This window comes from Oncorhynchus mykiss, chromosome 4 (assembly GCF_057628025.1).
Source record: "Oncorhynchus mykiss isolate SJ-2025 chromosome 4, ASM5762802v1, whole genome shotgun sequence".
NCBI lineage: Eukaryota > Metazoa > Chordata > Actinopteri > Salmoniformes > Salmonidae > Oncorhynchus > Oncorhynchus mykiss.
Window position 1 is genome coordinate 14,595,792 of NC_143025.1, and position 12,802 is coordinate 14,608,593.

The window sequence follows — 12,802 nt, forward strand, 5'->3', positions numbered from 1 at the left end:
GAGGTAGCTTTATGCAACAGCCTTATGCAATCTGTAAATTGTCTTTGTAAACGAAAAGGGGTGGGTCTTGGCGAATGTAACATTTATTTTAAATTATATATTTTTTAAATCTGTCAGATCTGCCGTATACAAAACCCGTGCCTTTTCCTTGTGATGTGTGGGTGCACGCCTGCATTTTGAGGTTAGCCTTTGCACTTTGAGAACAATAGTTGTCAATGGTTGAGTGTACTGTTTCCTTATCAGAGCTGTCATTTTTTAGCTGTCATAGGTTAGATGCTGTTGCACAAAGTACACTTCTTCCGCCTGTACATTTCCCTTTACGTAGTCTTTTATAATCACACTCTTTGTACAATGGTTGTGAAAGGTGCTTGTGATTTCTGGAAAAAAGGTGTTCCTTGAAAAGGGGACACTTGCTAACTTTGTGACAACTTTTTGTGGATCATTGGTTTTGATTGACGGAAGATGGAAGAGTGGACTCATTGAGCTTTGCCACCAACATGAGTCTGTGCAGGTGTGGCTTGCATCTTCACGGAGACGGGTGTGTTTGGGAGCGGAGCACAGTTACAGCAGCCCATGGCAAAGGGAGCAAAAGGGCAGCACTGTGAGCTGTGCGAACAGTGACAGCGGACACATCTTCTGCTCACCTCCTTCTCACCTGTCACTTCCTATCCCCCGCTTCTCAGAGCCGTCTGGCTCTCATTGGCTCGGGATGTGACCGGAGCTTTTACTTCTGCCACCCTGACTCCTCATGCCACCCATCCCCTGTCTCTCCTAACTGCCAGTCTTGTCTGATCCCCATGCTGCTAAAGGTAGTTGACACGCACACGGTGCCCTGCCACGTGTGGTCGCCGACTCACCATCAGATGACGCTCACTCCTTCGGATGTGATTTACCCAGACATCAGGAAGTTTGGAGCGTGGTCGAAGACGACAGTCATCACTTACAGATGAGCCGTATCCACTGTAAACACCCTGACATGAAACTACAGATGTCCCAACAAGCCTGCAGTAACCTACAGCTCCATCCTGGAGCCTGTTAACCCTTTGTGAGTGGGGGTCAGCGTTTAGCCCCAACTCAAACATGCTTGCTTCATTAAGCATCAACAATGCGTCTGCCCTCGACAAGCTGTCGCACCGCGCCCAGCTCTGACGTGTGCAGCCAAGCATGACAGGAAGTTTGATTGGTTTTGATAGCAGTCGGAGAAACGCTACTGCGGGAAAGCCAGTTACAAGCACAGGGGTTCTACTTGAGATTTTAATGGCCTATCAGGGTATTTTCAATTTGGCCTGTTGCCAACTTTTTGGTGTTAACAAGGCAGGCTTTGAGTGCTCGTATCCTTGCAACACTTTGAATTTTACAAGGATAGCGACATAGAGATGGTATGTATCAGAGGACTGAACAACTGAAGTGACAGTCTGTTCTTTGTCAGACTCCGTACCGCAAAACTGTCAGTATTGATCAATCACGCAATCTGATGTTTTGCTTGTGTTAATGTGTCTATATTTGTATAAGGCATATTGCCTTTGCTAAATGAACAGATTCTTTATCTTTGTTTATCTTATCTTTGAATTTTAGCATCTGGCCAGCTCACAGGACCTATGGGCTTGGGCTGGGACTCAGGCCTAGTGCAGGGATCATCTAGATTCAGCCACTGGACTATTTCTTTTCTTGAGGGATGGTTGTGGTGCCAGAACACTAATTGGAGCCCAAACAGATATATATTTAACTAAAACATAATAATTTAAAACCTTGCTTACCTTTGTATATGATCATGTGTCTCTCTCTTATGGGTGGGTATACTTGGGAACAGAGTTCCAAAATTTTAATTACTTGGAGCTGATTTCCTGTTTTTTTTTTTTTTTTACAGTATTTTATGTCCAACAATGGAAATGATAAATAATTAAATAATATACAGTACCAGTCAAACGTTTGGACACCACCTCATTCAATGGTTTTTCTTTATTTTTACAATTTTCTACATGGAGAATAATAGTGAAGACATCAACACTATGAAATAACAATTCAAAGTAGCCACCCTATCTATGCCTTGATAACTTTGCACACTCTTGGCATTCTCTTAACCAGCTTCACCTGGAATGCTTTTCCAACAGTCTTGAAAGAGTTCCCACATATGCTGAGCACTTGTTGACTGCTTTTCCTTCACTCTGCAGTCCAACTCATCTCAATTTGGTTGAGGTCGGGAGATTGTGGAGGCTACGTCATCTGACACAGCACTCCATCACTTTCCTTCCTGGTCAAATAGCCCTTACACAGCCTGGAGGTGTGTTGGGTCATTGTCCTGTGGAAAAACAAATGATAGTCTCACTAAGCGCAAACCAGATGGGATGGCGTATTGCTGCAGAATGCTGTTGTAGCCATGCTGGTTAAGTGTGCCTTGCATTCTAAATAAATCACTGACAGTTTCACCAGCAAAGCACCACCACACCTTCTCCTCAATGCTTTACGGTGGGAACCACACATGCGGAGATCATCCATTCACCTACTCTGCATTTCACAAAGACACTGCGGTTGGAACAAAAATGTCAAATTTGGACTCATCAAATGACAGATTTCCACCAGTCTAATTGCTCTTGTCTTGGCCAAAGCAAATCTCTTATTCTTATTGGTGTCCTTTAGTAGTGATTTTTGTTGCAATTTGACCATGAAGGCCTGATTCACGCAGTCTCCTCTGAACAGTTGATGTTGAGATGTGTCTGTTATTTGAACTCTGTGAAGCATTTATTTGGGCTGCAATCTGAGGTGCAGTTAACTCTAAATCACTTATCCTCTGCAGCAGAGGTAACTCTGGGTTTTCCTTTCCTGTGGCGGTCCTTATGAGAGCCAGTTTCATCATAGAGCTTGATGGTTTTTGCAGCAGAGGTAACTCTGGGTTTTCCTTTCCTGTGGTGGTCCTTATGAGAGCCAGTTTCATCATAGAGCTTGATGGTTTTTGCAGCAGAGGTAACTCTGGGTTTTCCTTTCCTGTGGTGGTCCTTATGAGAGCCAGTTTCATCATAGAGCTTGATGGTTTTTGCAACTGCACTTGAAGAAACTTTCAATAGTATAAATAAAGAAAAACCCTTGAGTGAGTACTGTATATGTTCTTTTTTCGCTAAAACCACCCGCGGGACAAATTCGCTGTTGGGGAACCCTGACCTAGTGTATGGCCAAAGGATGGGGAGGGAGGGCTGCTTTACATGGCCCTTATATCTTCATCTGGACGTTTGGACTGGAGTGTGAGAGATGAACAGAACAAGAAATCCACTCCCTTTTTACCACGACATGAAAGAAAATGTCCTTGCCATCCCATGAGTGAGCATACTCGCCCACCCCTCCTAGCACTATCCTTTTTGTGTGTTCCTTTGGGATTAGCTGGTGCTTGTTAAAGGGGGTGGCAGCAGGGGGGGAGTTAATGAATTGACGGATTTAAGGAACAAGTAGTCCTTACAAATGCTGTTGTGAAGAGAGGGCTGTTTTTCATTGTAGACCAGGGCCTTTTGGGGATTGAACGGAGAGCAGTTGAAGTGAAGGCCTGATGTTCAGACACAATACACTACAAGCTTTTCATTGTCACTCCATTTCTTTTTTATAGAGTCCTTTATGACAGCTAAATACTTTTTTACGTTTCTAATGTGAGGTTTATTATTTTACTCTAAAGCCAGGCACATTTTGGATAGGATGGTTTACACTCATATTTATTCTAGAATTACCTTAGTTAGCTTTTTTTTTGTGTAACTCTCTTGGCAGAGTAAACAACACGCAAACAATTTGTTAATGCTTCATAACTAAATTGCAATTCACAATTCAGTTTTTCTGCTTCAACTTCAAGTCAAATGAAATGGTATTTGTCACATGCGCCGAATACAACAGGTGAAATGCTTACTTACAAGCCCTTAACGAGCAATGCAGTTTTAAGAAATAAGCAGTTTACAAAATAAGTGTTCAAGTATTTACCAAAATAAACTGAAGTAAAAAAAATTGTCACAAATATTGTTGCAGATACACCTTGTTCTTCCCTGCTAGAGGCTAATACATAATGTTCAGGAGCTCACTGCATTCGCTTTAATAAGCACAACTCATTAACACAGACAACCTCACCCCCTCCTCTCAGCGAAAGACACTGTTGTTTTGAGGCAGCGCCTTTTTTCTTTCAGTTGAAAGAAGCCCAGGAAGTCAAGGTTAGCAGTCCGGGTAGTGATTGCATTTTCTTCTCGTTCCCCAGAGTGCCTATTAATGGGAAGGCAAAGAAGAGAATGGAAGCTTTACAAACATTAAAGTGGCAATCTGTGATTGCTACATCCATTTGTTGACTTTTAAATGAATGATATATAGCCATTGATTCTTGAAAAATATAACTTAAATGAGCAACTGTCCAACCCCATCAGAACCCAAAATATATATATATTTTTTTTTTTACATTGTTTGTAAACTATGTCATTCTAAACACAGACTGTATATTTTCAAAACATGGTTAAAACTATCATTTTGATTTAATGGGTGGTCAGTCCTTGCATGCATAGCCCTGTCTATGAATTTCAGAGTGGTTACTTTACTCCAGCCCCATCCCTCAGCTGTTTACCAAAGAAGGTGGTGGGGTGGCCGCTTTGTTGTTGTTTGAACTGCAGATTTCCCCTATAATGAAATGCTCATCAAATATTTGCGTGGTTTTTTTTCAGGCCGGATGGGATAGGCACAGTCACTGAGGAAGAGAGAGAACAGTTTGAGGACATAAGAAGCCGTCTCCTGAGTCTATTGGACAACCAGATCATCCATTTTAGGTACTACTTCCTCTACAATTGACATGATTACAAACAATGGTATGTAGGCTTCATTTGTCAGTAATACACTAGTAACTGAGTATAATAAAAACCTTCCAAACATTTAACCCCCTAAGGTCTAATTAGCATAATAAAGAATCCCTATAAATATGTCAGTTTAAGCTAGAGATATGTTTTTTCACAAAATCACAATCGTCTCTAGCGTCCGAATGGTTTAGTCTATAAACCATTCTGACCCCTCTATGGAAAGCGTCTTGGGACTTGTCTGAAGTTGGTGCAGCCGATCTGCCAACTTCTGTCTGTAGCGTCCAAACAATTTGGGCTACACACTACAGTACATGTCGGTTGTTTTGCTCTAGAACGCCCACAGGCCTCAACACTTGTCTGAAGGTCCCTTGGTACCAGTTGAAAAGATTTATGGAAGTATATATGGAGACTGTTTAGTGTCAAAAATAAGGGGTTAAATACACATCAAAAATAATGTTTCCTGATCTTATATCTAAGCTATATAGTACCAGTCAAAAGTTTGGACACACCTACTCATTAAAGGGTTTTTCTTTATCTTTACTATTTTCTACATTGTAGAATAATAGTGAAGACATCAAAACTATGACAATAACACATATGGAATCATGTAGTAACCAAAAAAGCGTTAAACAAAGCAAAATATGTATTATATTTGAGATTCTTCAAAGTAGCCACCATTTGCGTTGACAGCTTTGCACACTCTTAGCATTCTCTCAACCAGCTTCATGAGGTAGTCACCTGGAATGCATTTCATTAACAGCTGTGCCTTGTTAAAAGTTCATTTGTGGAGTTTCTTTCATTAATGCATTTGAATCAGTTGTGTTGTGACAGGGTAGGGGTGGTATACAGAAGATATCCCTATTTGGTAAAAGACCATATTAGGGCAAGAACAGCTCAAGAACAGCTCAAAAAAGCAAAAAGAAACAACAATCCATCATAACTTTAAGACATGAAGGTCAGTCAATGCGGAATATTTAAAGAACTTTGAAAGTTTCTTCAAGTGCAGTCGCGAAAATCATCAAGTGCTATGATGAAGCTGGCTCTCATGAGGACCGCCACAGGAAAGGAAGACCCAGAGTTACCTCTGCTGTCGAGGATAAGTTCATTAGAGTTACCAGCCTCAGCAATTGCAGCCCAAAAAAATGCTTCACAGAGTTCAAGTAACAGACACATCTCAACATCAACTGTTCAGAGGAGACTGCGTGAATCACGCCTTCATGGTTGAATTGCTGCAAAGAAATGACTACTAAAGGACACCAGTAAGAAGAAAAGACTTGCTTGGGCCAAGAAACATGAGCAATGGACATTAGACTGGTGGAATCTGTCCTCTGGTCTGATCAGTACAAATTTGAGATTTTTGGTTTCCAACTGCTGTGTCTTTGTGAGATGCAGAGTAGGTGAACAAATGATCTCTGCATGTGTGGTTCCCATCGTGAAGCATGGAGGAGGCGGTGTGATGGTGTGGGGTGCTTTTCTGTTGACACTGTCAGGGATTTATTTAGAATTCAAGGCACACGTAACCAGCATGGCTACTACAGCATTCTGCAACAATATGCCATCCCATCTGGTTTGAGCTTAGTGGGACTGTCATTTTGTTTTTCAACAGGACAATGACCCAACACACCTCCAGGCTGTATAAGGCTATTTGACCAAGAAGGGGAGTGATGGAGTGCTGCATCAGATGACCTGGACTCCACAATCTCCCGACCTCAACCCAATTGAGATGGTTTGGGATGAGTTGGATTGCAGAGTGAAGGAAAAGCAGTCAAGACAGTTGGAAAAGCATTCCAGGTGAAGCTGGTTGAGAGAATGCCAAGAGTGTGCAAAGCTGTTATCAAGGCAAAGGGTGGCTACTTTGAAGAATCTCAAATATAAACAATATTTTGATTTGTTTAACACTTTTTTGACTACATGATTCCATATGTGTTATTTCATAGTTTTGATGCTTTCACTATTATTCTACAATGTAGAACATTTTTGTTTTAAATAAAGAAAAATCCTTCAATGAGTAGGTGTGTCCAAACTTTTGACTGGATGTGTAGGACAGACACTTCAGAACAAACTTCCTTAATATGTTTTTATGTGGGACTATCTGTTATTCAATGCGTTTGTAAGTGCTAATAGCAGTAAGGCTAAATAAACATTTCAATCTAATAATTTTGTTCTATATTTTAATGGGGTTCTTCATGGAGTCTTACAATTCTAAATCGAACTGCAAAATGACCCTTGGTATGACCTTAAAACATTTCCAATTAGCTTAGTAGAACCCCTCCAGGGCTTAGACTGTTTAGTGCCAAAAATAAGGGGTAAAATACAACAACAACAAATGTTTCCTCATCTTTCTTATTTCTCTAAGATATAGGACAGACACTTCAGAACAAACTTCCTTTAGATGTTTTGGGGGGACTACCTATTGTTGCCATGTAGTGAATCATTATTCAATGTGTTTGTATGGGCTAATAGCAGTAAGGCCAAAAATAATTTTTCATCAAATAACCCCTCCCCTGGCTTAGACATTGCTTAGACTCTTATGGGTTAAACAGGTGCAAAATGGTGTATATTGGATTCTTGGTCCTCCCTACATCTGTGAGCTGCTATTCACCATTATTGCCTTGTATGGCCTTATTGTCAGGGCCATTGACACAGATCCAGACCTTGAAGGATGGTTTTTTTCAATGAACTTGCCCCATTCATATCCCTGAACTTTGGCATTTCAAACCCCTTCATCCCTGTGAAGGGCCCTCCATCTGGCCCCAAGGAGGAGAGAGGGTGAATGGGGACACGGAGTCTGTAGAGGGCTGTTGAAAGCAGCGGGAGTCATTAACAACACTCCTCAACGAGAGGCTAATGGCAGTAAACAATAGCCAAGACAATTTTGGGATTATGCTGATCAGCAGCAAACAGGAGCAGGGTGCGTGTAGTTTGTTCAGGATTAAAGGGGAACACAGCGAAGTTGTATAAGGGCTATAAGAGTTGTTTGGTAATTCCTCACCGTGTACTAAGAAGAGACATGTTTGACGGCGAACACCTCAAATCCACTTAAAATATGATATCAAACAAAATGTTCAAATCAAATTTATGTATATAGCCCTTCTTACATCAGCTGATATCTCAAAAGTGTTGTACAGAAACCCAGCCTAAAACTCCAAACAGCAAGCCATGCAGGTGTAGAAGCATATCCACATTTAGGAGAGATGTTGTCCGGTAGTTCAGCTTGTTACCAGTCAAGAGGACCAGAGTCCCCAGAGAATGTGTGGTCATGGGCATGGGGTATTTATTGGTAATGTATGTATTGGCTGGTGCAATCAAATTTAATTTCCCTCTCGGGGTTAATAAAACACTATCTTCATTTATCCTATTTGCTTCCCACTTCTGACCTCTACTTTGTTGAGGCTTCATCACCCACAGTTTAATCTATATATTTGTGCCGATCAGTGTTTTATCTGTAGTCAATAGATGGCTGTCCTGCATTATGAAGTGCAATGGCTTCCTTTCATACATTAAAGGACAAATCCACCCAAAAACTATATTTTGCTATTTGTTTCATTAGTTCATTGTTGACATAGCCCCAACATATTTTGCTTGTCAGCAATCAAGTTTTCAAAATACAGAAATCATCCCCGGATGATGCATCATTTGATGCAAAACACAGTTAAGCATTCCCACAGAATCATCCTTGTTCTTAAAAAATGATGGTGTAGATGCACTGTCCGATCACACTTGTGTCCACAGGTACTGTTTTCCTTTTGGCCGACCAGATGGTGCACTCAAAGCCACACTCTCCCTGCTAGAAAGGGTATGTTTTGCTGAAAAAGTTGGGCTATTGTTATTCTTTGAGTCTACAAGTCTCTGCATTCCATTATTCATACTGCAGACAATAATGTGTTGGGTTATCCTTGTGGTCTTCCACTAAAATCAGGTTTTGAGTCACTCTTATGAGGAACAAGAAGTCTGTTTTCTGGATTCTAGGTGTTGATGAAGGACATTACCACTCCGATTCCTCCTGAGGAGATGAAGAAGATGGTCAAAAAATGTCTGGAGAAAGCTGCCCTTATCAACTACTCCCAGCTGACCCAATACGCTCAGATCGAGGGTGTGTGCAAGCCTGGCTCACACGTGGTGATATTACTGTGTCGTATTTCACTGTCATGTCTCTGTGTCTGGGCTTTGTTCAAGTATATGCACATGATGTTGGTTTGTCAGTGTTCTTAATAGAATATACTGGGTGGCGGTAGTGTTTTAGTGTATCTGTGTGCTGGTGTCACAGTGCTGGCATGTTTGTGTGTGCTAATATTACAGCAGATGCTCAGGCTGCCCCGGAGAAGAGATTGGAGGACATGATGCGACTGGGAGAACTTTGTATTGAGGTCCTGCAGCAGAATGATGAGCACCATTCCGAGGTAGGACCATTCTGCCATACCAATGGTGTCACCCCTACCACACACACACACACACTATCACCGTTACAAACTCAATGTGTACTAGGGTTGGGATCGATTCTGAATTGAGTTGCGAATTTTTCAGTATTCTAATTCAGGTCTTGAATTTGAAATTAATTGGCCACATCTCATAGGACACGTACTTTGAATTAAAGGAGGTAGAATCTTATTTAATTCAATTCTAATGGCATATTTATTCTATCAGCATAGTAATGTTTTTGACATTGTGTATGTTTACCACCACCATGTAGCATAAGGTTGAAACATTTCATTTTCATGAAACACTCATTATCTTCATGATTCTCTCATTCTCCTAATTTTAAATAATGACAGTGATCTGGAAATATTCTAAGATCATGTTGTGGGTTGTCATTAATAGTTAATATACCACAGCATTGTTAAATACTTGTTTCTGATTGGCTAGAAGGGCATCCTGAGTGACACAGCGGTCTAAGGCACTGTATCTCAGTGCAAGAGGCATCACTATAGTCCCTGGTTCAATTCCAGGCTGTATCACATCCGGCCGTGAGTGGGAGCCTCATAGGGCGGCGCACAATTGGCCCAGCTTCGTCCGGGTTTGGCCGAGGTAGGCCGTCATTGTAAATAGGAATTTGTTCTTAATTGACTTACCTAGTTAAATAATAGTTACATTTTAAAAATACAAAATAATTCTAGAGTTTGCATTACATTTAGGTATGTTTTTAAATCAGATGTATTTATTTTTTCCTAGAATGCTTTAGATCAAACACTGCAGTATGGAAGGGAACAATCGAACATCTCATGATGAAGTAAAAATACTGTTTGACATCTTTGAGTTATAATCAAACTAATATTTGAAATGGTATGTGTATGATGTGACATATCCTTTTGATAAAATATTTGTCAAATGAATGAGACTCAGTTGAATTCTACTTCAGTTCCAATTCTGCTTCCTATGAGATGTGGTCAATTAAAATGTTAAATTCAGAAATTCCGAATTGACTCCAACCCTGATGTGCACAGAGCTGTTACATCACAACACTTCGAATACTGTGATTGAGTACAGTGTTCTAAGTCACAAAACATATACAGATCAGAAATAAAGTATTTTAAGAATAGTTGCAGTATTTCCTTCATGAAAACTGTCACTAATCATGCAAATGTCACTAATCTTAGCAAAGCGTGCCTTTCAAGATTTCAGAATACCTTTATTGCTGTCAGTATATTCAGTATATTCCTCCTCAAAACCACAACTTAACTCTTGTCATAGATAAATATTTCACTTTAAAGTTTTTTTCGTTTTTTTTAAATCAAATAAAAAATGTCACATGCGCCGAATACAATTAGTGTAGACGTTACTGTGAAATACTTACTTACAAGCCCTTAACCAACAATGCAGTTCAAGAAAGAGTTAAGAAAATATTTACAAAATAAACTAAAGTAAAAAATAATAAAAAGTAACACAGTAAAATAACAATAGCGAGGCTATATACTAGGAGTGCCGGTACAATGTGCGGGGGTACAGGATAGTCGAAGTCATTTGTAGGTATGGGTAAAGTGACTGCGTAGATAATAGACAGTGCGTGGCAGCAGTGAAGAAACTAATTGGGAGGGTGGGGGACATTGTAAGTAGTCCGGGTGGCCATTTGATTAATTGTTCAGCCGTCTTATGGATTGGGGGTAGAAGCTGTTAAGGAGCCTTTTGGTCCTGGACTTGGCGCTCCGGTACTGCTTGCCGTGCTGTAGCAGAGAGAACAGTCTATGACTTGGGTGACTGGAGTCTTTGACAATTCTTTGGGCCTTTCTCTGACACCACCTATAATATAGGTCCTGGATGGCTGGAAGCTTGACCCCAGTGATGCACTGGGCTGTACGCACTTCCCTCTGTAGTGCCTTACGGTCAGATGCCGAGCAGTTACAATACCAGGCGGTGATGCAACCGGTCAGGATGCTCTCAATGGTGCAGCTGTAGACATTTTTGAGGATCTGGGGACCCATGCCAAATATTTTTCCTGAGGGGAAAAAAAGTGTTGTCGTGCCCTCTTCACAACTGTGTTGGTGTGTTTGGACCATGATAATTAATTGGTGAAACAGCCTATAGGCCTATACTGTTGTATCGTCAGCAAACTTAATGATGTTGTTGTAGTCGCGTTTGACCACACAGTCGTGGGTTAACAGGGAGTACAGGAGGGGACTAAGCACTCACCCCTGAGGTTGCCCCAGTGTTGAGGATCATCGTGGCAGATGTGTTGTTGCAGAGGGATGTGTTTAGTCCCAGGGTCCTTAGCTTAGTGATGAGCTTTGTGGGCACTGGGCACTATGGTGTTGAACGCTGAGCTGTGTCAATGAACAGCATTCTCACATAGGTGTTCCTTTTGTCCAGTTGGGAAAGGGCAGTGTGGATTGAGATTGCATCGTCTGTGGATCTGTTGGGGTGGTATGCGAATTGGTGTGGGTTTAGGCTTTCCGGGATGATGGTGTTGTGAGCCATGACCAGCCTTTCAAAGCACTTCATGGCTACCGATGTGAGTGCTATGGCGCGGTAATCATTTTGGCAGGTTACCTTCGCTTCCTTGGGCACAGGGACTATGGTCCCCATTGACTACAGAGAGTGTGATCACATAGTTGTCGGGGAACAGCTGGTGCTCTCATGCATGCTTCAGTGTTGCTTGCATCGAAGCGAGCAAAAAAAGCATTTAGCTGGTCTGGTAGACTCGTGTCACTGGGCAGCTTGCGGCTGGGTTTCCCTTTGTAGTCCGTAATCGTTTTCAAACACTGCCACATCCGACGAGCGCCAGAGCCGGTGTAGTAGGATTAAATCTTTATCCTATATTGACACCTTGCCTGTTTGATGGTTCCTCTGATGGCATAGCGGGATTTCTTATAAGCGTCCGGAATAGTGTCCAGCTCCTTGGAAGCTGCAGCGCAAGCCTTTAGCTAGATGCGGCTGTTGCCTGTAATCCATGGCTTCTGGTTGGGATATGTACGTATGGTCACTGAGGGAACGATGCACTTATTGAAGAAGCCAGTGACTGAGATGGTATACTCCTCAATGCCATTGGATGAATTCCTGAACATATTCCAGTCTGTGCCTACAAAACAGTCCTGTAGCGTAGCATCCACGTCATCTCACCACCTCCATATTAAGCTGGTCTAGAGTTTTTTTTCCTCTGGTTGGTAATGTGACATGCTGATAGAAATGAGGTAAAACGGATTTAAGTTTGCCTGCATTAAAGTCCCCAGCCACTAGGAGTGCCGCATCTGGATGATCATTTTCTTATTTGCTTATGGCCTTATACAGCTTGTTGAGTGCGGTCTTAGTGCCAGCATTGGTTTGTGGTGGTAAATAGACAGCTACGAATAATGTGGATGAGAACTCTTGGTAGATCTACAGTTTATCATTAGGTACTCTTCCTCAGGCGAGCAATACCTCGAGACTTCTTTAATATTAGACATTGCACACCCGCTGTTATTGACAAATAGACACATACCCCCGCCCCTCGTCTTACTAGACGTAGGAATGATGATTCCTGCCTGTGCCACACAAGAAGGCGTTGATCTAATAACTTTAAACCACTT

General features: G+C 41.6%; 1 protein-coding gene across 21 annotated transcripts in view; it reads left to right on the forward strand.

The window, feature by feature from the left end:
- Nucleotides 1-12,802, forward strand: part of cadps2 (calcium dependent secretion activator 2) — a 268,319-nt gene that overhangs the window by 166,412 nt on the left and 89,105 nt on the right. For 12 of the 21 annotated variants that reach the window (XR_016495113.1, XM_090231185.1, XM_090231186.1 and 9 more), the window contains exons 14-17: nt 4,677-4,778; nt 8,538-8,601; nt 8,775-8,898; nt 9,105-9,205. Coding sequence is in view for 19 of the 21 variants with exons in the window: in XM_090231185.1 (XP_090087311.1) it covers nt 4,677-4,778; nt 8,538-8,601; nt 8,775-8,898; nt 9,105-9,205 (391 nt within the window). In the remaining 2 variants the exon portion in view is untranslated. The remainder of the gene's footprint in view (nt 1-4,676; nt 4,779-8,537; nt 8,602-8,774; nt 8,899-9,104; nt 9,206-12,802) is intronic. The other 9 variants (XR_016495114.1, XM_090231187.1, XM_090231190.1 and 6 more) reach the window with 1 other exon arrangement.